This window comes from Thamnophis elegans, chromosome 9 (genome assembly GCF_009769535.1).
Source record: "Thamnophis elegans isolate rThaEle1 chromosome 9, rThaEle1.pri, whole genome shotgun sequence".
Taxonomy (NCBI): domain Eukaryota; kingdom Metazoa; phylum Chordata; class Lepidosauria; order Squamata; family Colubridae; genus Thamnophis; species Thamnophis elegans.
Window position 1 is genome coordinate 54,878,275 of NC_045549.1, and position 27,273 is coordinate 54,905,547.

At 38.9% G+C, this 27,273-nt stretch overlaps 1 protein-coding gene across 1 annotated transcript in view; it reads right to left on the reverse strand.

Annotated features, from left to right (window-relative positions):
- The window catches only part of LOC116513248 (polypeptide N-acetylgalactosaminyltransferase-like 6), a 609,679-nt gene extending 583,226 nt beyond the window's left edge, over positions 1–26,453 (reverse strand). The window contains exon 1 of the mRNA XM_032224240.1: positions 26,316–26,453. Coding sequence (XP_032080131.1) covers positions 26,316–26,453 — 138 coding nt within the window. The remainder of the gene's footprint in view (positions 1–26,315) is intronic.
- Between the last annotated feature and the right edge of the window lie 820 nt (positions 26,454–27,273).

The following is a 27,273-nucleotide window of genomic DNA, read 5'->3' on the forward strand; positions in this document are numbered from 1 at the left end:
AACTAAATTGAACTGCTAGACCTGTGATGACGAACCTATAGCACACATGCCCGAAGTGGCATGTGGAGCCATGTCACCTGGCACATGTGGCATCACCTGGTATTTTTCCGGGTTTCTGGCATGCATACGCACACAACGATCAACTGGCCTTTGTGCGTGCAGCAGTGCCAGAAACTGGAAGAACTGGTTTTCCATTTTCTGGTGGAAGCATGTGCGCCAGCCAGCTAATCGGCGTGTGTGCATGTGCGGCAGTATCCAGAAGACTTGCTGGCCAGTGCACATGTGTGTGCCAGAACCCGGAAGTACATTTTCTGGTGTGTGCATGCCCCCTAGGCAACTCCTCTTCCTGGTTTCAGCCCAGACAATTGTGCACAATTTTCGGCACTTGGTGCCACATGCATGCGCTCCCTTTTTGGCACTCGGGGCTGCATGTGTATGTGCAGGATCCCTTTTCTGCACTCGGTGTCAAAAGGTTCACCATAACTGTACTAGACTGTTCCTGTTACAGAGACAGAGAGTTTAATTTTCTATGTGATTACTTCTATATATTAAATTGGATATGGGTTTCTTCTACCCTTGAGCTGGGAAAAGAGCAAAGGCTAAATATTATCTGTTTTAAGGAAATGCTCTTTGCAGAGGAGAGTTAAGTTTTCATTAAATTTGTCTACACATGAACTCCAGAAAAATCTTAAAACTAAGATTTAGTATCTCGAGACAATGCTCAATATAAAAAAAAAATATGGGATAATTGCTATATGATTTAAGCATCAGCAAATAAATTTGTATGATCTCTCTTCAGCAGTGATCAATAATACAAAATTACCCCACAAAAATCCATTGTATTATATTACTAGATACTACTAAGAAAATGACTGAATATATACATCCGTGTGTGTGTGTGTGTGTGTGTGTGTGTGTGTACATATACATACACACTTCTGCATGGTAATCCTAGTACTGTGTGAACTTCATTTTTCTCCTTCAAATTTAAATTTAACTTGTGAATTAAATATAGACTACAGGTCATAAAGTTTACAACAGGGGTGACAAACTCAAGGCTTAGATCTGGCCCATGGGATTGCCCTGGAAACAGTGAAGGCCCATCCCAGGGTGCCTCTGCCAGTGAAAATGGAGCTTGGAAGGGCATGTGTGCCCCCCCTCTGTTTTCTCTGACAGAAGGCTGCAGGAGGCAGTCCTGGCCGGAAACAGGGCCTGGGGGATCCACATGTGCCCTTCCTGAGCTCTGTTTTTGCTGGCAGAGGGCTGCAGGAGGCCATTCAGGCCAAACATGGAGCCCAGGGGATCACACATACCTCCGAGCAAAAACAAAAAACAATAGGAGAAATGTTTCACCTTTTGCATTTGCACATCCAAGAAAGTACAAGAAAGGACAGTGGTGTACAGGGGGGAAGAGGAAAGACAAAGAAAAAGAAGGAACAATGGGAAGAAAGAAAGGAAATGAAGGAAATATGAGAAGGAAGAAGAAAGAAGAATGAAGAGGGAAGGAAAAACAGAAAGAAGGAAGAAAGGAAGGAAGGAAGGAAGGAAGGAAGGAAGGAAGGAAGGAAGGAAGGCAGGCAGGCAGGCAGGCAGGCAGGCAGGCAGGAAGGAAGGAAGGAAGGAAGGAAGGAAGGAAGGAAGGAAGGAAGGAAGGAAGGAAGGAAGGAAGGAAAGTCCTGTCTTAGCACTTGGCCACCAGCAGCCCTGCTGCCCTTTCACCATCCCCTTGTCCCTTCCTCCTGACCTCTCATGGTCTCCCTTCCTATTGCTGAGGATGCTTTAGTACAAGGCTGGGTCTTCTTGCATGGAGCGGGAGTGGGCCTCTCTCTGACCTACACATTTCATCCCCCTGCACACACCATGAGGAACCTGGCCAAACAGAGTGAGAACAGCAGTAGCAGCTTCAAGGAGGAGGTAAGTGCAGCCGGGCACCCTTTGGAGCTGGACTGTTGGGTCCCAGTGTTCTGGGAGATCAAGGGCTGGGCTGGGCTGGGCTGGGCCGGGTGCTTGCCGTCTGCTGCCTAGGGCTCTGGACAGCCAGCGCCACCATCCAAGGGTCCTCTGCGTGGCCAGAGAGCGATGACAAGGCTTCTCTGGAGGCCAAGGGTTTGGCACTCTCCCTGGTCTTGCTTTTCTCCGCTAGAGACAATGGATGCCCCCAGCCCTGCCCAGGTTACCACAGGTGCCCCCAACATGATTGATGACTAGCTTGCCATGGCCTCCCTGGCCATGCCCACCTGGACCCCGAGGTCAAACACAATCTGATGCAGTCCTTAATGAAATCAAGTTTTACACCCCTGGCATACACCCCTGGCATACGTACAAGAACTGCTTAGTTATATTGAGCTTGTTCACAAATGCATATCACATTCAAGGTAATATGGTATATCTGAACAGCCTAAATGTAAAAATGAAATAAAAAAGCTTGCTAGCCTTGGCTGAAATATATACAATATATTTAGTATCATACTGGAAATATACATAGAATTTCGCATTTGCTTCAAAAAAATCATTGGAAATACATATACTGTACTTCACATATTTTACCCATTTGATAACAAAGAAGTCAGAGGTTTAGATCTATGGATTGATATTCTAGACCACTATATACATATGATATCATTCATGATCTTTTCATGACAATTATTGACTATTGAACTATGAGGAGATACAGCGTGGTCCTTATGCATCTTCTCACAGGAGTATCACTAGTTTGGTCATAAATCAAGAACTACCTATAAACAAATAGCTCATGATTTCTGGAAAAAGCAAAGGTTTCAACATCTCACTCTAACATTTAACTTCTGGGAATGTTAGCCTTTTAAAAATTATCTGCAATAATTGAAGCCTGCCCAATAATTTAGAAAGTTCTCTAGGTGAAGCTCAAATATTAACAGGAACCAAGGGCTTACAACAATAATATACGAGGGAAAATACATTGGAAATATGCAAGAAAATAACCACCATACTGAGATTGTCTGCTCTCAGAAATGAAAAGTGTCATTTTTATTTCATACTTCTTTTCACAAAGTGAGAAACAATAAATATTATGCAAAGTCCACTGAAATAAATTGGAGAGTATAAAAACCTACTCTACTGTAATTAAATCACCAGTATAATATCAAGCTTCTAAAATAAAACTTTATGGCATTTTATGTTTTGTTTGTCACAGTCAAAGTAGTTAAAAAGTATTTTTAATCTTAATATTTTACTAAAGCTTAAAAATGAACATTACAACATTAAAACAGAATATTAAAAGAGACAATTTTTATTATTTAGTGAAAAGAAAACCTTCTTGATCAGTGCAAATCTCAAGTGAGCTTAAGCAAGCATTCCAAAAATAAACTGATATCATATGAAAAAATAAATCACTTTCTTTATCACTGTTAAGCTAGGAGATATTCAGTCAATTTTCTCCTCATATATCAGTGTTATGAAATAATATTAGACTGCCCTTACAGAAAATAATGAATTCTACTATGCACACAGAACAAACATATTTTATATCCAGTGCAAATTAATGAAACTGTGATTATATTATTTCATTTTTCATATGAACTTTTATATAGCAACAAAGTTGAGCTGGTGATAGTTATTGTCATCAGCATCAGCATCATTACCATAGTGTTATGTTCTTTGCAGAATTTTTTTTTAATCATAGTAAGAATTCTTTTATTTGCTGATTTTCCAACGGCTTAAAGTGTGATCGGAGCTGCCATCTTTATATAAATCTTGGTGAGGGGGTGCAGAGTGCTGACTTTGTTTCAGTAAGTGGAATGATTGGTTGTGTGGTTGTATCATGATTGATAGATTGGTGCTGATTGGTGCTGGCTGTGTCTATTGTTTCATGTTGTAACATGAACATGGATGGTGGGTGGAGCTCGTTTGCTGACTAGGGCTGGTTTCCAGATGTCTGGTAGATGGGAGGTATCGTCACATTTATTCATGTTGTGGGGTGTTTCTCTATTTCGATAGCTTCCATAATTATTCTCTTGTTGAAGTGTTCTGTTTTGGAGATTAACCTGGTTCCTTCAAAATTGATTTCATGTCCTGTAGCTTTAAGATGCTGGAAAAGGGAGGAAGTTGTTTCTTTTTTTCTTACTGCGTTCTTGTGTTCTTTGATGCGTGCATTTATTTTCCTCTTCGTTTGTCCTATGTATATTGCAAGGCAGATTTTGCATGGTATTTCGTAGACTCCTGGTTTTCCAGCTGGATTTTGTGGCAGATGCCCCAAACTCTATGGCCTCCCCAAGATACACAAAGAAGGAACACCACTCAGACCCATAGACATCTCCATAGGCTCACCTCTACAGTATCTTGCCAAATTCCTCACCAAACAACTCCAACCCTACGCAGAATCCATCACGTCACACGTACAAAACTCACTCCGCTTCATAGAAACAATAAAGAAACAAAACCTACAACCAGCGACCTACTCGTAAGTTTCAATATCATATCCCTCTTCACCCAAGTGCCTATAAAAGAAGCCTTGACAGCTATGCAGAACAAACACAACCCCACTAAACACCTCCTGGATCTGACCAACCACTGCCTAACCAACACACACTTCATCCATAATGGACAGAGACAAACAGATAGAAGGAGTACCCATGGGATGCACCCTCTCACCCGTCATCGCAAACTTATACATGGAACATTTTGAAACTAACGCCTTAGATAAATCTGAACACAAACCAAACTCTGGCTTAGATATGTTAATGACACTTTCGTGATTTGGCCACACAGGAAAGAAAAACTGAACAACTTCCTCACACATCTCAACAGCCTATACCCCAAAATACAATTCACCATGGAAATAGAAGCAAACAACCAACTTCCCTTTCTGGACGTCCTAATCTACAAAAAACCCAATGACTCCCCAAGAAACACCATCTACCGGGAAAAAACACACACCAACCGCTACTTAAATGCCCAATCCCATCACCACTCTGCACAGATCAACTCTGTAGCCAAGACCCTCATCTCCAGAACCAAACGCCTAGCCAACAAATACCACCTGAAAACTGAATTACATAATCTCACAAATGTATTAATCTCCAACAGATTCCAAAGAAAAACAATTACCAACCTAATCCAAAGGGAGACTCCTCCCAAAAACAAGACACAGAACAGGTAAACGGCATCGTCCTCCACCCTTACATCAAAGGCACCACAGATAACATCAGCAAAATTATCCACAAACACATTATCAAGACAGCCTTCAACACTGACCAACAAATAGCCAACATCTTAAGAAACCCCAAAGACAAAATCCAGCTAGAAAACCAAGGAATCTACGAAATACCATGGAAAACAATAGACACACAGCCAGCACTAATCAGCACCAATCTACCAATCATACATACACACAAACACACACACACATATATATATATGCACACACACACACACACACACACACACACACCTGTGTGAAAAAGTCCTGCATGCTTTACGGTTTACAGTTTATGACATTTTTTTGGATAAGCCATTGATTTTATGATATTGTGAAGTTCCCAAGAGATGACCTAATTAATTTAAGAGCCTCGAGACAAAGTTCAAACAAAAACCATTCCTTTATTAGGATCAACATCTTGGCTTTTCTCCTGTGGAGCCGAAAATGGCTCCTGTTTAATTGCGTTTGAACTTTACCCCTCTATCTCTTTCTTTCTGTCATACGTATAATTCATGTTCACCAACTAGGTTGTAGGAATATGAGATCCGACTTTGGCCAAAGGTATGCATGGAATCCTCCCTCCCATGCCAACCTGATAATAGTCATGGCAATGCTTTACAAGTTGACATCCAGCTGCCCTCACTTCCCGAAAGTGACCTGTGTGACACAAAGACTATTTGAGTACAGGTATATAATTTAGGGATGCGTTCCTCCCCCAGGCTTGCCTGGATTTTCTGCATGGAATTTTGCTATAAGGCGATCAGCCTGGATATTACTACTTTTTACCCAAAATGCCTCTGATAAGGAGTAGCACTTCCACTTGATTAAGTATTGGAGTTGTCTCCTGTGCCATCTCGAATCAAGGACTCATTGAACTTCATAATGTGTTTGGCCCCCTATGGCCATATGGGCTCCCAGGATGGTGGTCTCAGAATGGATCCGACCATGGGTTTTAAGAGGCTACTATGAAACCTCGGGTGTATCTTCCCCAGCAATCGAGGCAGTTTCAATTGCACTGTGACTTGGTTGATGATCTTTATTATGGGGAATGGTCCCATAAACCTTGGCCCCAGTTTCTTGCCAGGCAGTTTTCATCTGAAATATTTTGTGGAGAGATAAACCTTCTCTCCCACCCGGAATGGCTGTTGCGGAGTCCGGTGTTTATCTGCCTGTCTCTTATAGGTCTGTGCTGCTTTAGCAAGTGCTTTTTTGACATTTTCCCAGGTTTCTTTCAGCATCGACATCCAATTAATCAAGCTGACTGATGACAGGGGACCTCTTGGATACTCAGGCATTGGGACAAAGTTCATACCACTCATTATTTTGAATGTTATGAGTCCTGTGCTAGCATTATTGTACATGACCTCAGCAAAAGATAAAGGGTCTGCCCAATTGGACTGCTGATAGTTCACGTAGCACCTCAGGTACTGCTCTACCAAGGCATTCAGTCTCTCTGCTGCCCCATTTGTGCTTGGATGAAAAGCTGAACTAAGACCCTGAGATGACCCAATGGACTGCAGGAACTCCTTCCAGAACTTAGCCATGAACTGGACCCCTCTATCTGAAATAATTCTTCGAGGTACTCCATGCAGTCAGTAGATATCTTCACGAACCGTTTAGCCAGCTTGTGAGCCGAGGGTAGTCCGCTACAGGGTATGAAGTGTGCCCATTTGGAGAACAGGTCTAGTACAGTCCAAAACACCGTGTTTCACCCACTTTTTGGCAACTCTACTATAAAGTCCATTGTGATCTCCTCCCATGGCCTCGTTGGCTCTGCTACTGTTTGCAGCAGTCCAGGGTTTTTTCCCGGTCGTCTCTTCATTGTGGTGCAGATGGTGCAACTGTTCATGTAACTATCCACATCTTTCCTTATGCCAGGCCACCAGAATTGCCTCTGGGCTAAGTGTAAAGGAACCCAAAGTGGCCTGCCAGTTTGGCGTTTTGGCTCCTCTGGAGAATTAGGGTGCGTAGGGATTCTGGGATGTAGAATTTCTTCCCCTTCCATTTTGTGTGGTTTCTATGAGTGAAAAGTTGATTAAACATGTGAATACTTAAAACTGAAAGCATGCAGGACTTTTTCACACAGCTGTATATGATAGACTTGAGATCCTGCCAAATCTACAGGGAGGCTGAATCTACTTGAATGGTTTACTTCAGCAACTGATGGGCCAACTGATGGGTTCCAAAGCAAACTAAGAAAGCTCCTGGAGACACTGCTGCACAGTCCTGTGTTGCTTCTGGTTGCAACCTGGAATTTGACTGAAGTCCTGGATAGGATCATGCCTATGCACCCTTCTCCTGACAACCTAAGGCATAACACTCCCCATGGTTTATGGAGAGGCTGAAAGTGTTAAAAATGGCCAAGACAAAGCTAGAATGCTGCTGAGGAAAACAAAAAATGAATTTGACTGAATACAGGTCAGAGCAGCAATTAAGGCCTATTTCATTGCAGCAGGAGCAGCGAAATACCAATATTTCACTGCACTTACTGCATCCACAGCCTGTCATCCAATGATCCTGTTCAAGGTCACCTGATCCCTACTCAGAAAAGAGGGCTTGGATGATTATCTTCAGCACTGCAGAGAGGGTTTGTGCAACATCTGATGGATAAAATCTCTCATGTTTGTGCTCACTTAGAGTTCAAGCATGGTGCAGTGATTATTTATCTACTTCCAGGTTAAATTCAAGTATTATCTTATTTAAAAGTCCTCCATGGCATGGGTCCATGATATCTGTCGAATCATCTTTCCTCAATGGGATTGGCCCATCCACTCGTGCTTGTGGGGGTGGCGTACTACAAATCCCTTCACCCAAGGAATTTAAACAGGTGAGATTCTGGAGAAGATATTTTTTATGCCAGGACACCTTAGTTTTGAAACATCTTGTCACAGGAGGTGGGATTCACCCCTCTTGTTTAGTTTTCAGGAAAAGCCTTAAAACTAGGTTATACCAGTTGGCTTGGACTCTGAAGGGGAAGCTGTTGGCTGAAGATGGTTGCTGCAGTAATGCAAAAGGCACCACCATCTCTCCCCCTTTTTTAGTTTGTTTGAATGTTTTGGTACTTTTAATCTGTTTTTATATTTATAATTGTTTTTATATTTGCATATGTTATCACATTGCAAGCTGTTCAAAGTCTCCTTGAACCATGAGATGAGTGTAAATATATATACACGAAATACCATTTGTATGCAACCAAGAACCTGTTCAACCACAAAATACCCCAGACTTAATAATTGTCAATAAGAGAAAACAGTCTGGTTAGTGGATATGGCAATACCAGGATGTAGCAGAATAGAATAGAAAGAATTGGAGAAGGTAAAAAAATACAAAAACCTGTAAATAGAAATAGAATGACTGTGACAAAAGAAAGCAAATATGGTATCAATGGTAATAAATGCCTTGGGTGAAATCCCAAAACAACTGGAGCACATTTGAAAACCACTGACATTGATAAAATTATCAGCAGTCAATTGTGAAAGACAGGTTGATGCTGAACAGTTTATATATTTAACACCATCAACCATCAAATCTGCTTATCCCAGGTCCTTGGAAAGGACTTAATAGGAAATGCCAAATCCATCTAGCATCTGGCTGACTGGGCAACAAGCCATAATATAAAAAACATCTATATTTTAGTCCTTTCTATGACAGTAGAATATTGCTAGAAAACAACAAAATATTCTTTTCGTTGCCATTCTTGCACACTATGCAATCATTATGCCTTACAAAATGCAGTCTAAAAGTTTAAGTACTTAAAGAAGCATATTATAATTATCTTTAGTTAACTAAGTACCCAAAGAATAAAATAGGATAAATTAATTTCAGAAATAATGTGCAAGTGGTGATATAACTTTTTCTACTAACTTTATTGCTGTAAGGTTAAGTAAGGAAATATATTTAAACACTCTGTGTAAATACATAAAATTAATAAGAGGCAGGGGGAGCAACTGGGGACTATATGCAAAACTATTTACTGAATATTAGTTATTCTTTAATGCTTTTCAATCAACTAATTGCATTCATAACCAAGATGACTCAGGTATAATGCAAGAGAAAGTTCTTAATACATAATTATCAGTGTAATAGGGATTCAAATTTGATTAAATAAATGCATATATGAACCAGGAAATATTAGCTATTCTGGAAGAATTTGAATTAAAATGCAACAAAAAATGAAATTGTCAACAAAATTTCCCTTTTATTCACCTGCCTTTAGTTTAAATCTTTTCTGCATTTTTAAAAAAGAATGCCTCTAAAAGAGTTCAGTTACTCCAAATCTCTAGTGTTGACAGAATTATAGAACATATTTAGCTAAAGTTTGTGCAATAGAATCAGATCTGACAATTATGTGAAAGGTTTAATTCTCTCCTAGCCAAATATCAGTCTCCTAGTCATGAAGTCTACTCTCCTACTCAGATGAAAATAAGGTTTTTTGAAAAACCTCTAGGAAGCCTAGAGAACACCAGCATTATGTGATTCCCACATAATCCATTTTTCCTGGTTTTCTCTAGGCTTCCTAAAACTGATGTTTTAGGACAGTGGTTCCCAAACTTGGCAACTTTAAGACTTGTGGACTTCAACTCCCAGAATTCTCCAGCCAGCAGAGCTGAAGTCAGTCCTTAGCTGAAGTCAGAGTTGAAGTCCACAAGTCTTAAAGTTGCCAAGTTTGGGAACCACTGTTTTAGGACATCATGATGTTTACTGAGGCACAGAAGGTATATGTGGTGCTCAGTTCGTTGGACACTTCATGTGACGTTCTTGTGACTAGACTAGAGTCTATTCAAGACAGGGACTTAATCATGACATATTTGACTGACCGATTGCTGGAGGAAGAACAAAATGGCTGGAGAGGTGACTAGGAAAGGGGCAAGATAATGCTCAGCACAGGCCAACATCTGCAACATCCCAGGATGCCAGCAGAGCAGCTGAGACTGTTTACACAATGAAGTGGTGCTACACATGTGGTTCTACAGAGCATCTCCAGAGATGGTACCCTGAGAGGAGAAACAGAGGAGCAGCAAGACAAGGGTGTAAGGCTACTAAACACATGAGGAATGGTTCTTCATCATTGTTTTTCCTGACAGCAACATCATTTGAAAACACTAAATTGCAAATAATTCATAAATGTTTTCTGGATTGAGACCAGCTAAGCAAACATCTGTTAGTTTGGCCAATGGCCAACTATCTGCTGTTAAAGGGAAAGGGAAAGTCGATGTACCTGAAATAGGAGAAACATTAGAAAATTTCTTACATGTACCTGACTTTGATCATAATTTGTTGAGTATTTCCAGGTCAAAGGTTTAAAATACTGTTTGTAGGAGGACAATACACTACAAGGAAAGGTGGAAGAATTTGGGCACAAGGTGTTAAGGAGGATACATATTAAGAAAGCAAAAAAAATGGTTGTGCACAAACACTTACAAACATTCCCACACATGACAATTGTGTACATTTATTGCATAGGAGATTGGAGCATGCAAGTTTTAGAGTACTGCAGAAGATGTCAGATCTATCTAAGGGACTTAGGATAAAGAAATGCAATGTGTACTTAGATTGCACTGTTTGTAAGGAGGTAAAATCCAGGGTGTATCCTGTGAGTAGAAAAAAATTCAAGGCAAACAAACAAAATTATACCTAGGAGACCTCAAAGGTGTAATATAGGTATACTCCTGAGCGGTTCGCTGCAAGTGGGGTTAGAGTATTTTTAATGAATCCAGTAAGTACCAAGAGATATGATCATGGTCATTGCCTAAGGGAAAAAAAGATAAATGGAGGAAGCCAAAGTTAAAGAGAATGTCAGGCAGACAGATAAACCAAACTAAGGAAACTGAACTAGTCAAAACATAACGTGAAGGAATTCAGCCAAGAGATGGTGAACAGTAGGTAAAGAAAAATAATGAGATAGAGTGTATAGAGCCATTAGAAAATGAAATTAGGAGCAGTTCCAGCAGCAGCAGCAGTAATGGTACTAGCAGTGTTTGTAGCAGTGAGAGTAGAAATCGAAGCAGGAGGCAAGGACATAATAGAAATAGAAAGCAGCATGAATATGTTAAAGCATTCAGCTGTTCAGCTTTAAAGGGGAGGATGTCAGAGAAATACTTTAAGGACTGACCATCTGCCACAATGACATAAAGAAGGGAATGAATCAGCAAGGTTTTTGGGCTGATACGACTTTAAGAGGTCGTTCCACAGGATCGGAGCTGCAACAGAAAAGGCTCTCCTCCGTGTAGTCGCCAGTCGACATTATATACAAGAGAGGCCTGGTGAGGGCGTCCTTCTCTCCGTGTGTGCTTCCGTGCTATAGTTGATGATTGATTGCCTGATTTTGCCTAGAACATGTATGTATATATTCCTTATAGATAAACCACTAATTGAAAGACAAACCTCTGTTTACTATATTTTGCTCCTGGGTTGTCTCAAAATGTCACACTGTGCACACTCTGACATTTTCCAACTCTGTTATTATGTTATTCTACTTACTCTAATAACAATCCACAGCAAAATCAATTGAAGGACATATTTTAAAATATCTAAGACCCACCAAATCAACCCATACCATTGACATTAACTTGGTTTACATATCTGTAAAGTAATGAACATTTATATTTTATCCACAGATATTTTATCATTTTCAGAAACAGTCTCCAAAGCATTCCATATAATTTTTCAGTACAATAATGAAATGCTAACATGATTCAAATATTAGGTGTTATGCTAATACAAAATCACAGTACTTGCAAAATGTGAAAACTAAATAGTCAGACAAGATCTCATGAGAGGTAACAGTTTTTCTTTCTCAACTGGGGTGACTTTCATAGAAAATAGAATATATTTTTTTGACCCTCCAGGCATTCAAGATAATAGGTTTTTTTATATATGTTATAAAATATTAGTCTTTGCAGAGTTTATCAAACATCCCTAAAATTAAACAAGGAAGATGTAAGATCAGACAAATAAAGCAGATTAATTAATTTTAGAGCATATGTATTTATTTGCTAGAAGAATGTGTAACAGAAAATCAGCATCATTCAAAGGAAGAACTACGTTCAGATTGTAAATTGGCCAGGATCATGGTTTTCACAGTCACATTTTCAAAGAGATAAAATCCCATGTTGAGAAAGGATTTAATTAAAACATGGGTATTTTAAATAAAAAGAAGTTCAGAGGCTTTGCAGTTAAGATTCCCTGAGTGCATAGAAGAAATTTGATTAAAAAGAAAAGCTACACAAATCTTTCTCTGTATCTTTAAATCATAGCTATTTTATATATAGAAAAAGAAAGAGTGTGAATAATTATACATTTAGTCTATAACCTTCAATAAAAAGACCTTCATTCATACACACACATATGAATACATGTATGCACTTGCATTAGAAACCTTCATCTTTTGCTATACAATGTATCGTCATTAAAATTCAATCATGTAGCTGGCCTGATTAATTTCTGGGTTAATTTTGTTATATTTAAATACTTCTTTCTCTCAAGATACTCACTCCCTCAAGATCTGAGGAAATATTCTGCTTCCTTGTTCAAATTAATTTTTTCTAAGAGTAAATTGCGATGTAAATTGCATGAGTGATTCTGAACTAGCAAGTCATACTTGTTCCATTTTAAATGACCATGCAAAAAGAGTATAATTCTATAAAGTGTGGTCTACTCTCACCAACAATATATGTTACTGACTACATGTACTGATTGGGGTAGAATGGCACCCAATCCCTTACATACGCCAAGGGTGCTTCTTATTAAAACTTTTAATGATCTCATGATGATTCAACTAAGTGATGATTTTACGTTGTATATTTAAGCTTCATTCACATATAAGAACCCTTCAGTGAAACTGAAATCCCTTATATGGAAGATTTTATCAGTGTATATTACCTACATATATCAGTACATGTAAAGTCCCTTTTCCTACTGGCTTCATCCCAAGTTGTCAGGAAAGTATTTTCCCTACAGATAAGAAATGTGGGTACAAGTGCATACCAGTGGTTGTAGTGAGCTGACACAACTCCATTATATTTCTATCACAACCTTTTTATTCATACTGGAAGATGAGAGACAGAAGAACCAAATATAAACTTGTTTTTTACATACTTTGAGATATTATTGCACTCCACTTCTGCAAACAATGATTATTTAAAGAATATTGATAAGATGAAATGAAAACTATTCAAATTCCAGCTCAAGAACAATATTCATATTTGGAATATTCTTTCCAGGCCTTTCCAATTAGGAATTCGGGAAGCTGTAATCCTAAAAATATCTGAAAAATGCCAGTCTGGGGGAAAAAAAGCCTTAGACCATGCTTATTTAATTAGATTTATCAGGAAGATGATTTTTCAATATGCATAGCTATATAGTTGCATTTATTAATCTATAGCAAGATGCTTATTCTTATACTTGAAAGTGTGGCTTATTCTATAGTAGAAAAATCCCCATGCTGTGCTTTTAAAAGCACAAAACTATAAAATGTACATAAAATCAAAATAACAAGTTGCATATGCTCAGACAATATGACAGACAATTTGGGCACAAAATTATAGCTTTTCCATATATAAGGGACTGCGAACAGAACCAAAGTTAAACAGTATCTTTTTATCCCCACAAATATACTCTGATAATATTCCTGCAAATTATAAGTATTAAATTAGACACAGGGGGCTGTCTCCAGCAAAACTGAATAAAACAGCAAATTCTTGCTAATGAATATAAATAGTAATTTGTGGTCTTGTGAAATAAAGCACAACTGTGCTAAAGTGGCTTGCTCTATGGTAAAATTACACAGGTGCATAATGTATTTCAAACTTTTGCACTATAGATTTTAAGACTCATTGCAAGATGATTCTGATGAAGCTTCTTGGATGAGAAACAAGAAGTCATGTTCTTCCTCAAGGGAAAAAAATATAGTCCAGTTGCTTTTTGAAAAAGCACCTTTGAAACAACCATGACCTGATGACTGAGGATCTCTGTAGACCACATATAAGCTGTGTATCTCAACTGATGATATAAATCAAGTTTCCTAAATCCAATATACTGCAAGTGCACTATGAATCTCCTGTCAAATTTCCAAAGAAATATGGCAAAGCTTTTAACTTTAGCTCCCAACCATATTGCTAACAAGCTTCCACCATATCTGATGATGCCATCAATAATAATGAAAGCAGTAGTTTTTCCTGGATGACAACATATGACCAAGGAGCAGAATACAAAACTTTCATCAGCAATGTTCTTATATAAGGACACAAACACAGATTAACAGATTTGGAAGGGCCTTGGAAGTCTTCTAGTACAATCTCCTGCTCAAGCAGGAGATCCTATATCATTTCAGACTAAAATAGCTGTCCAATCTCTCTTTAAAAACTTCCAGTGATGAAGCATTCACATTTTCTGAAGACAAGCTATTCCACTGATTTATTGTTCTGTCAGGAAATTTCTCCTTAGTTCTAGGTTGCTTCTCTCCTTGGTTAGTTTCCAACCATTGCTTCCTGTCTTGTCTGCTGGTGCTTCAGAGAATAGATTGATTCCTTCTTTCTTCTTTGTGGCAGCCCTTCAAATATTAGAACACTGCTATCATGTTACACCTTATCCTTCTTTTCACTAGACTATACATACCCAATTCCTGCAACCATTTTTCATATGTTTTAGTTTCCAGCCTCCAAATCATCTTTACTACTTTTCTATGCACTCTTTCCAGAGTCGCTTTATCTTTTTTTATAATAAGGTGATTAAAACTGGATGCAATATTCTGATTGTGGTCTCATAAGGCCTTATAAAATGGTACTAACACTTCATGTCATCTTGATTCTAACCTTCTGTTAATGCAGCCTAGGACTTCATTGGAGTTTTTTTGGTAGCTACAGGACACTGCTGGCTCATACTTAAATAATTGTCTATCGGGATACTAAGATCCCTTTTGCAGTTACTGCTATTGAGCCAAATTTCATTTAATCTGTACCTGTACATTTGGTTTTTCTTGCATAGGTGTAGGACCTTACTTTTCTCTACATTTAATTTCAATTTGTTAAACAGGGCCCAGTATTCAAGTCTGTCACGATCCATCTGGACCTTGATCCTATCTTCCGGGGTGCGACTACTCCTGCTAGAATCTGCAAATTTGATGAGTTCCCTTTCTATTCCCTCATTCTAAACAGCAGCAATTTAAGCATTCAGAAGATAACACTGGTCTCTCTTTTCTAAAGAAATATTTTAAACAAGCATCTGGAGATACAGGGAGAGGGATAATAAATATTAGCACTTTTTCCTTAATAGAAAAAAACAGGCTATCTCAAAGGTGGATGACTTACATGCGAATTGATTCCAAGAAGAAATTTAAAATCCAAAGGAGATATGTATTCTTAGCATCTGTATAGGATGGAATATTTTAAAGTAACTTTTTCATTGAGACAGCAACTTGTGTGGCAAAATATTTTTAGCCATATTAGTTTCAGTCTTTGGCCTTCTTTATGCTTCATGGATATAAAGATTTTTTATCCAACTGGGCAAGGGAGGTACAGTTCAATTTTTTTCTTCCAATCTGCTAGTGACTTGGACTCAACATCTTTGTCACCACTCCAGCCATTAATGTGTATTAAGAACTTGAAATCTACTTGATTGGAAGTTTTATTTCATTCATGGAAAGCCATTGGATAGGTTAACTCAATTTTCCGTCATTTCCTTTTCCTAAGCAGCCTCAAATATTATTTCTGCAATTTTATGGAAAATATTCAACCCTGAAGAATCAATTTTATGATAGTAGGGAAAAGTAGACAGAAGTCAGCAAAGCTTTTCTTCATTTTATATCCATTTAGCAGAAAAAATATGTTGGATCAAACATTTCCAGATAAGAGAAGAATCCCTTTTCACAGGTGCTGGGATTATCCAAACCACAAATGTTGTGTTCACTTTCTCTAATATGGCTCTGATAGAAATTAAACTAACTGAAGAAAAAAAAATTCTCCTTGGAGAAAATTACCATTGGTCTTTTTATTACAAATAATTTGCTAAACAACCATTTTAAAACGTATGTTTTAATTTACATTGTTTCTAATATAAGGAGTTTTTAAAATCCATTTTTCCCTAATGCATATAACTCTTAATGTAAATCCCTAAAATAATTTAAATATTCCACTTAGCTTTCCCTTTATTTGTTCTTTTACATACATATACCTATTACAACCAAGGTTCATTTTTCAGATGCATCTCTCACAAGCCATGAGTGTATTTAATCACACACACACACACAAAGAGACTACTCACTTCTGTTCATGACATTGTGAACCCTCTGTCCCATATCTTGCAAATCTAACTCTATACAAAACTGGTTGAGTTTTTTATACAGCCTCCTTCAGTCACAAGCAAATTTTGGAATCGTTAGCACACAAAAGTAGGCTAGCTGAAATTACATTCTATTGTAACATGTTAAATATCTTTTGTATGCTACTGAAGAGCTTGATGGATTAAATATAATAAAAACTCATTAAAATGCACTGAAAGAATATATTCAAGGTTACTCAGCTATTATTAAGAATGACTGCCAGGTTAACCAAAAGGAAGGAGGAAAAAAACAAGGGAAAAAGGGAGTTCTTGCTAAAACATAAAAAAGTAACACTATTATGAAAAATCACCCAATGTTTTGTCAATGTCTAGGGCTGGGATGGTGAACCTATGGCACATGTGGAGCCACTTGTCAGGGCATGTGATGCGCTGCCCTGTCAGCTGGCCAGCAGGCATGCGTGGGCTGGCCAGCTATATTCACCCTTTTTAAAGCCATTTTTTGCCTTCACCAGGCTCCAGAGGCTTTATAGGAGCCTGGGGAGGGCGAAAAGAGCCTCCTCCTTCCCTGATGCCTCTGGAGTGCAAAAAAACAGCACTATGGGCAAACCAGAAGTTTGGGAACGGACTTCCAGTTTGCTCGGAGGGTCGTTTCGAGTGGTCCGGAGGCTTCAGGGACCTTCAGGAGGCTTCCCTGAAGCTTCCTGAGCAGTCAAAACGACCCTCTGAGCAAACCGGAAGTCAGGTTTGTTCGGAGGGTTGTTTAGACTGCTCGGAGACTTCAGGGAAGCCTCCTGAAGGTCCCTGAAGCCTCCGAAAGGCCTCTGGGAGGTGGGGGGCTGCTTTTACCCTCCCCAGGCTCCTATAAAGCCTCTGGAGCCTGGGGAGGGCAAAAAAAGCATGTAAAAAATGGGGGGGCGCACCTGTAGTGCATGCATATGCACTGGGGGGGTTGCGCATTGCATTATGGGTGCAGCACACACGCACATGACCCCCCTGCGCTAATCCAATTTATTGCATGCAAGTCAAAAAAGGTTCACCATCGCTGGTCTAGGGAATATGCTAGGGAAAGATTTACTAGGGCACTTAAGATCTATATATGAAGGTTCCAATATAAAGACAAAATAAAGGAAAACTAATGGTAAAAAATATAAAAATATTTTTTTTGTGTCTGTGTGTGTTTTTGTAGATTTTCACGGGTATAGGTATGTAGGTCTTGGCATATTTGGGTCTTTTCCCATGTAAGATTGACAGTATCTTGGTGATGTTTCGACGAGGTCACACTCGTCATCTTCAGGCTGGTGCTTTTGGCTTCATTCTTGTGCGAGCAAAGCGTGATCGGAGCTGCCGTTCCTTCAAATGGTTCCTTCAAATTACTCTCCAAAACTGAACACTTCAACAAGAGAATAATTATGGAAGCTATCGAAATAGAGAAACACCCCCACAACATGAATAAATGTGATAATACCTCCCGCCTGTCAGACATCTGGAAACTAGCCCTAGTCAATAAACGAGTCCCAACCACAAAAACTGACACAGGACCCAGAACAACACAGGACACCATCACCAATCACCCTCACCAAACATCAATTGCATCAACCAATCAAGATGTGACAACACAGCCAACCAATCCATTTAAAGCAACAAAGCCAACATTACACAGACACCCACCTATATTTGTAGAAAAACGGCAGCTCCAATCGTGCTTTGCTTGCACAAGAACGAAGCCAAAGGCACCAGCCTGAAGAAGGCGAGTGTGATCTCGTTGAAACGTCGCCAAAATACTGTCAATCTTACACGGGAAAAGACCCGAATATGACATATATATACTTACACAAAAATTGATAATGCTACAAAATAAAAGTAATAACACATTCTTAGTTTCATATTTTAGAGTCTAACAAAAATTAGCAGTTACAGAGAAAGGAGAAAAATTTGATCATTTCTAGTAATATTGTAATTTTATTGACAAAAATATTTTTATCAGCTCAGAATTCTTACTGTTGTATTATTTTAAAAATACAGACATATATATTACAGATTCTTTTCTTTGAGATTACTTGCCTCTGATCTTTTCACTCAGTAACATTTGGTTACAAAAATTCTGTGAAAATGAATAGGTAAAGGTTTAACACTTAATGCATGTTAAATTGGTCCAGTTTAAGAACAGTACATTTTCTAACTTGTTTTTCATCACAATTTAGGCATGGACCTTCAAAAGCAAAGTACTGTATATGTATTTTGTCATTATATGCCATATAGGTGAAACTCAAAAAAGTTTCATCAAAGAAAAGGACTTTGGACCACTGAGCAACAGATCAGGCCCGTTTTTCTTTAATCCAGTTAAGATGCTTCTGATGTTGTTTGTTGTTCAGGAACGGCTTGACAAGAGGAATATGACATTTGAAGCCCATGTCCAGGATCTGTCTCTGTGTGGTGGCTCTTCATGCACTGACTCCAGCCTCAGTCCACTCCTTGTGAAAGTTCCCAACACTTTTGAATGGTCTTTTTCTGACAATCCTTTCCAGGCTGCGGTCATCCCTGCTGCTTGTGCACCTTTTTCTTCCACACTTTTCCCTTTCACATAACTTTCTATTAATGAGCTTTGATATAGCACTTTGGGAACGTCCAACTTCTTTTGCAATTACCTTTTGAGGTTTTCCCTCCTTATGGAGGTGTCAATGATGATTTTCTGCACAACTGTCAGGTCAGCAGTCTTTCCCATGATTGTGATTCCTACTGAACCAGACTGAGAGACCATTTAAAGGCTCAGGAACCCTTTGCAGCTGTTATGGTTTAATTATCTGATTAGAGTGGGACACTTTGAGCCTAGAATATTGCACCTTTTCACAATATTCTAATTTTCTGAGATTGTGGATTTGGGGTTTCATGAGCTGAAAGCCATAATCATCACAATTATGACAAATCACAGCTTGAACTATCTTGCTTTGCATGTAATGAGTCTATCTCATATATTCGTTTCACCTTTTAAGTTGCATTACTGAAATAAATGAACTTTTGCACGATATTCTAATTTTTTGAGTTTCACCTGTATAAGCATGTAGTCTACAGGATGTATAGTCTACCGTATCATGTCACCAAGTAAAAAGAACTACTTCTTCAACATTCATTGGGTCTTAAACTAGCACACAAGAAAATAGTTGCATCTCACACCTGCACCCATTAAAGGGACTGTTATACTGTACAGAAATTTATTCATGATGACTCCTAAAGCTAGTACATTGAATATGGAAGTAGAAAACTATCCCAGATCTTATATTAGGAGAACAATTGTTGCTTATCATCCCAAGTAGTATTAAACCAAATCCCTTGCTGTAAGCAACATAAACAAGACAGCATGACAATTGGAAAGCGGGGACGCGGGTCGAGTTTTCATTCCTGGCCCTTTCCAATTGTCAAGCTTTTTGCCTCATTCTTCCTACTTCCCACGGAGAAGTAAAACTCCTTAACTGCTCAGGTTGGCAGCTCAAAAGGGAAAAATTATATGCTGGACCTTTCCCCCTCCTCCCCATCAGGCCCCTTTACACATTTCCCTCTCTGTTTATGGAGCTATTGGCAAAAGGGGATCCCTCTCGGTCCCTCCCGCTCTGCGTTCTGCTGGGCGGATTTCGCACCGGTGCGTTTTTACGCATACAGCAATTTCTCTCCAGCTTTTGGCAAATGGAATAGATTGAAGGGTGGGAAGGCATAAGGAAAGGGTGCTTGTCAGGGTTGGCTTCAGAAGAAGAGGAGGAAGAAGAGGAGGAGGAGGAAGAATCCAGCAGCGAAGAGTCTGAGGAAGAAGAAGAGGAAGAGGAGGAAGAAGAAGAGGAGACAGGAAGCAATTCGGAGGAAATATCCGAACAGTCAGCTGAAGAGGTGCCCTGTTAACTCTAGTTATTGAATATTTTGACCAATAAAGAATGCTTTAGAATTGTCGAGGGTGTCCCGCTTTGCCTTCCTTTTTTTTTAAGGAGAGGTGATGTGTGTGTGTGTATGAGGGAGGGGGGAGTTGAAGAGGGCGGAGGTGCCTTAAAAGCCTACCCCGGTTGTCTTCAGAAGCACAAACAGATGCAAATGTCTCTGCAAACTGCAAACATCCCTCAATGAGCCGGAGGGAGACTCGAGCCTTTCAGACGGGCTGAATAGGTCTTCAAAGCCAGCCTAATTACCGTAGAGATACGTAGAAGTAATAGGTCCCACTTGGTATTTCCCGTCCCGATCCCCCCCCACTCCCTCCCCTGAAAAGGCTGCTAGGTGGGGATATCTTGAGGCACTCGACCCGCGTCCCCGCTTTCCAATTGTCAAGCTTTTTGCCTCATTCTTCCTACTTCCCACGGAGAAGTAAAACTCCTTAACTGCTCAGGTTGGCAGCTCAAAAGGGAAAAATTATATGCTGGACCTTTCCCCCTCCTCCCCATCAGGCCCCTTTACACATTTCCAGATCAGAAGGAAGAAGGAGAGCCCAACCGTGCCAATCTCCCCCCCCCAAAAAAAGACCCCAAAAGACAATTGCTCACCCTTCTCCATACCAACCGGAGCCCAACGCCTCACCCTCTGCTTCTTCACCTCTCGACCACCCCTCTCTCACCCCGAAAAACCCCCTGCCTGTGCCTGCTAAACGAGAGCGCTCCACGGCGTTCGCCCTTCGCTAGCAAGGCAGACGGGCAGCGCGCGCGCCTGTGTGTTTTGTGTGTGTGTGTGCGTGCTTGTGTGTGTGTGTGTGTTTGAACGAGCATGTGTATTACAGCTGGGGGGGGGAGGACGACAAGAAGAAGTCCTGCGGAAGTCAAGAACAGCACCCCCCCTCTCTCTTTCATTTTTTCTTTCCCGTTTTCTTGCACTTGAACCTTTAAGCTCCATAAACCTCAGAAACGTTTCCTATGATAAAGGAGCCGGATTCTCCCTTCCTGCCGTTTGTTCTTTGCCAGGGAATTCAATGCTTTGCCTGCAAGGATCGTGGGAGAAAAGGGGGATTTTACGGGGAGAAGGGCTCTGGTTCATCTCAATGGGCGGAAACTAAGAGGGAGGGACCCTTCCTCCCTCCCTTCCATCTACCTTATTTTATTTTATTGAACTCCGTGGGAGGAAAAGCTCTCCTAGTCCCGCTCTGAAGTGAAGGAGTATATTCTTCCACGCTACGGCAGCCCTGAAGGGCCGGGAGATATTTGGGCAGCTCTCGTTTCAGTTCTACGGGCGAGGAGATGGGGGAATCGGGAAGATATTCCCCTTCCTCCAACCCTTCCCCAGCTTGCGCAGGCTTCCTCCTCCGTTTCTTCCCCCGATCTCAGCAGTTTCCTTCTCCTCCGTTCCTTCCCCCTTCCCCAGCTTGCGCAGGCTTCCTCCTCCGTTTCTTCCCCCGATCTCAGCAGTTTCCTTCTCCTCCGTTCCTTCCCCCTTCCCCAGCTTGCGCAGGCTTCCTCCTCCGTTTCTTCCCCCGATCTCAGCAGTTTCCTTCTCCTCCGTTCCTTCCCCCTTCCCCAGCTTGCGCAGGCTTCCTCCTCCGTTTCTTCCCCCGATCTCAGCAGTTTCCCTTCTCCCTTACTCGTCGCGGGTTATATAAGTGGGCGGGGTATACGGAAAATATTTTACACGATCTTGAAAACCTGCGGGTTATTTGCGTGGGCGGGTTATATGGGTGAAAATGCGGGTAGTCCAGCATCAATGTTTTGTGTATATCAACATTTCCTTCTTTCTATAGTTTTTTTTTACTACTTGTAAATTACTTCCATTGCATTCTATCTTCATGCCTCTTGACATTCCCAAGAACTTCAAATGTTGGGGTGGCAAGGCTTCCATTTGCAGAAGCCATGCTGATACAGCTCTAAGATGGTCTCCACTATTTTCTAACTTTTCACTAAATCATACAAGACAGATGTCACATTAATGGCCCTATGATTTCCTGACTTTCCCCTGACTGTTTAGTCAAGAAAACATTGAACAAGGTGGAAAGATAGTTATAATAGCTTTTTTCCAATCTTCTAATAAAGAGTCCTACTTTAGAGATAAGATGCAGAGATGATTGCATAACAAATGAAACACTGAAATTGTTTCACAATTAATTTCACAAATGCTGTGTAGATGTCACTAGGACATGATCACTTGTATTATTAATGCATCACTTAAATCTATACAATTACATCATGCTATTACAAAATGTTAATTCTTTGAATGCTTCTGAAGCAATTTTATGACATTTCCACAAAGATGGAACTAAATCAAAAGAATTTGTTCAGTTACCAGCCAGTCCCATTACCCTCCTTGAGTACATGTTAAGTGTCTGATTCACCCCCTCCACTCCACTCTGGCCATTTTGCTGTTTCTGATTAATTTAAGAATCAATCTCTCTCTGTGATTTTAACATTATCTGGTTTACAAAGTCTAGTATCAGTTCACACATGCATTTCATCCAGCGAATAATTTCAATATATAACAGAGAAATAAAAATATTGAGAGTTTGCAATCATAGATCCCTTCAAAGTAGAGCCCTGCAGAAGTTATCTGTTCTCACTTCAGCCTAAATCTTCTTTGTTGCCTGTTTACTTATGCCTGTTTAGAAGATCTACAGTGTTCAATATGTCCTACTTTTAAGCAACCAAGTAGAGGATTGCAGCATTCATGTGTACATTTTGTTCTGTGATAAAGTTAGAAGGCATACTGAAATGAAAAAACATTCTTAAAATTTAGTCACCATGTCAGAAATCCATAGACGTTAGAATGTCCTAATATTAATGTTAATTATAATACAGTGTTATCAGGTTTAATCTCTAGAACAGTCGTGTCAGTGTTGATATGCCCACTAAATGTATCTGATTTCAATTTTGTTAATTATAAACCATATATAATTTAGCCAACATTTAACATATTACCAGTCCTTTCACATGCTGTTTTACACTGCAATCACATACACATTTTCTCAAATCGGTATATTGAAATATACTGATTTCATTCAGACTTACTTCTGATTGAAATCTTATTAAATAACCAGATAAATGGTTATAGGATTACATATTTCAGTAGAAATCCACAATGTACTTACACAATATCCACAGTATATTATAGCATGCTTTTAACTAAAATTGCAAAGCTGTATTCTGCAATGTAGTCTTAGGAAGGAAAAAAAAAACTTTTTATAGAGCTGAGATTAGGCCTATTTAAGTGCATTTTAATGTTTAAATCAGATATCATTCTACTCAACTAAAATGATAACAGTTCAGGAAATGTTGGCACCATAATCTGATACACATTTTCCTGAAATTAAAATATAAATAAATTATGTTATGTAAATACCTAGGGTCTTAGAATCCAAATCCCATTACTTGCACTCCTACAAAGTAGGTCACATGAAACTAGTAATTTGCCACGGAAAATATATATTTCTTACAGATAGAAATGTGCATTGCTACATCTTATTTGATTCCCACTTGTACAATAAATATCTGTTTGCACAACTGAAACAGAGTTCTCTGGGCATATACTTTGTGCCATGTTACATTCTTATTTTTTTTTCTTGCTTTAATATCAAATCGATAAACCATGATGTTATTTAATGCATGTTCTAGAAATCTGATTAGCCCTGATTTCTCCATATATATTGCTGCAATTTATTCATGGAAAATTTCAAAACATCAAAAGAACAGAATAACAGAGTTGGAAAGGTCTTCTAGACTTGTTCAGACAGGAATCACTGTATTGAGCTGGACTACAATTCCAGCCAACTGAAATGATGGTACCTGGTGTCCCAATGCAACCTACCTCATTTTCCTTCATGACCTCTTTTTTAAAAAAATGTGTTTATCAGTCACACATTTGTTTTTTTTTTAGGAAGCAGAGTAATCAATAGTTTGACGGGACATATTTTTATGGTTGTGATAAGGCTTCTCTGATGATTAGAGTTGTTTAGAATTCTGATATGTATATTTCTTTTGGTCATGGTTATACTTTCCAATTCAATTCTAGACAAATTTTGTATAAGCTGCAGCAGAATATACTGCATCGGATTGGGCTGTCAGTTGATTAGGAATTAAAAATATATGCTATTTAGAAGACATTCAGAATTGTAATTCATAATCTTACACTGTCTTAAACCAATATTCCTAAATCCTGTCCAGCTTTCTCTAATGGGTAATGGAGACAGGTGTTGGAAACCAGCACACCTGAAGGGCAACAAATAGAAAGGCCACCACTTAAAAATGAGTTTAAAAGTTATTACTCTATTACTATATTTATTTATATTCTTATGTAATGAACCAGACTTCTGTATTCACACACAAACATTTTATCATATTTACTAGGAAATTAGCACTACTCAGAAAATGTTATTTCCAAGTAAACATCCTATGTTTGCTGTAAAATACTTATAAATCTTGAATGTAACCTTTAAAAACACCTCATAAAAAGACTGATTGCTTATGAAAGTAAAGCTTTTTACATAGCACCATGTTTCAAAATACTTTAAAACTGAACTTATTACCGGTAGATATATGTATTCAGTCAATGATGGAGCATGCTATCAGTTACCAATCTGATATGCAGAAGTGTACCTCTTATTGACCAAAATAATCCATCATTATATAATGTGTAGAAGAATAATACACTTGATAGTCCTTAAAATTAAATATATTAATATAACAATGTATATGGTGATAGTATCTTGTTTTGATATAAAATATAATTGTATTTTATAATCTCTGTGCTTAGTTGTCTTAAAATCTAAAGAGAACATTCTGCAGTTAACATTTCTCTGGCATTATAATTACACCTTTTTACCTATTAGAAGCACTTTAAACTTTTGCATAAAAGAACTCTCTAAAAGGCACTTACTTTAATGCAAGCCTTATTTTGGCTTACATGTCAAAGATATGCTTCACAAACTGAAAATTATGGCAAAAATTAATCTCAGATAACAAAGAGAATCATAAACTAGATATACTTAAGAGAACATTGTAACACCAAGAAGATAGAATGGCCATAAACAATTTGTGTGTGTGTGTATGCATGCCTGCAAACATACTTTTCTGTGTAGTGTAAGATCAAGCAACAATACTGCATGACAAAAAAACTTTATAAATAGAAATAAAGCAATTGAACCAAAGAGACAAAATCCATTTCTAACAGGAAAAAACAGAAGAATATTCTGAATAGAAAGATTAGGCTGCAATACATTTAAAATAAAATCCCATTGAAATTTACCAGTCAGAAGATTTTTTTGCAATGAAATGAACAACCAACTTGTAAGTTGACTTATTTCTTTGGAACAGTTCAAGAAGACAGAAAGGAATCTTAATATGTTTTATTCAATAAACAAACTAGTAAGGATCATTATACCACTTCAATAAACTATGATATTATTGATCAATGTATAATTGCATTAGATAATTATATTCATATTGTAGTATCAGCTTTAAGCTGCATCTACATGCTTCAACAGATTTCTATACAAAAAAATACAGCCTAATATACATATAAATATACATGTATTCACTTTATAAACTTTATAAACTTTTGAGTTCCACCTGAAACAATGTTATGACTTATGAGAAACATAATTAATAGGTCTGATACTCATGATCCGGATATTATACTTAGGCAGAAGTTCTATAATCTTGTTTTCTATCTCATCCCATCATTATTTTTCTACTTCATTTTAATCAATAGTGAAGCTAATTTAAAATCCTCTGCCTCACAGGCTCCCTAGAGTGGATTCAGTATTCCCACAACAAAAGATTCAAATTTAAAGGATGCATCATTGCTAAGAGCCATCCCCGCTTTTTATAGCAGCTAAACAGACACTTTCACTCCCCACTTAACACACAAACAATTTGCTTTGCTGCCAGCCACTTTTAATCACATTTGTTTCACTTACCTGCTGCTCTCCCAGCACTGTGGATTTCATAAAATGTTTTTCCCTATACAAAGACCAGAGTCCAATATTTGGCAGGAATATTAGAGTCACCAGGAATAGCAGTGTCATTTGCAGAAATCTTTTCTGTTTTCTTTTCATGGCAAAAAATAGGGAGCGAAGAATAAGCAAGATAGATATTCTCCTCTCCTTTTGTAATTGCAGTGTTTTCTTCCCCTTTTTCTTCACACGAATTCACCCCCAAATCCTGAACTGAAACTTCAATTCCACTGTCAGTTCAATCTCCACTTCATGGGGGCAGCAATTGACAACCTACACATCCAAGGCAAAAAAACATAATTATATCAGCTAATCTCTGAAACCATCACCTAGCTTCAGCCTGCTCTGTCATTCAAGGAAGACCCAAAAACCCATGTATCAGTTCCATTTCCCCTCCTCCATTCACACAAACCACCAGAGGAAAAGGATGGGCTGAGCACATCAGCCAAATGATTGCTAAGGAGTATAACAATCCCGACTGCTGCTGGTGACCAGAAGTTACAGAGGGCATTTGGGGAAAGAGTTAAGGGCAATGTGACCATTTCCTCAGAGAACAGCAGCAGGGGGGGGGGGTGGGACTAAACAAGGAGCACCTGGCAAGGTTTCCTATGTCAGATATCCTGCTCCTTCCTTCACCCAAAAGTGAGAAGGGGCACTTGGACCAGGGAGTCCAAGCTTCTTCCCTTTATGGAAGTAGATCTCAGGTTTCATGGTCCAGCCTTACCTGGGACCTTGTAGCCTCCAATTGAGAAAGGTCTTCAAACTCTCCCACTCCCATAAACGGCATTCAGCTTTATCCCTCTTGTTCATCCTATTGCTTCTCCAGCACATGGACAATCTCTTTAGCAAGAGGAAAAAGCTCCGAGGCGCTAAATTTGGCAAGACATGTAATTTTCACCAATACACACATACACGTCCGTCA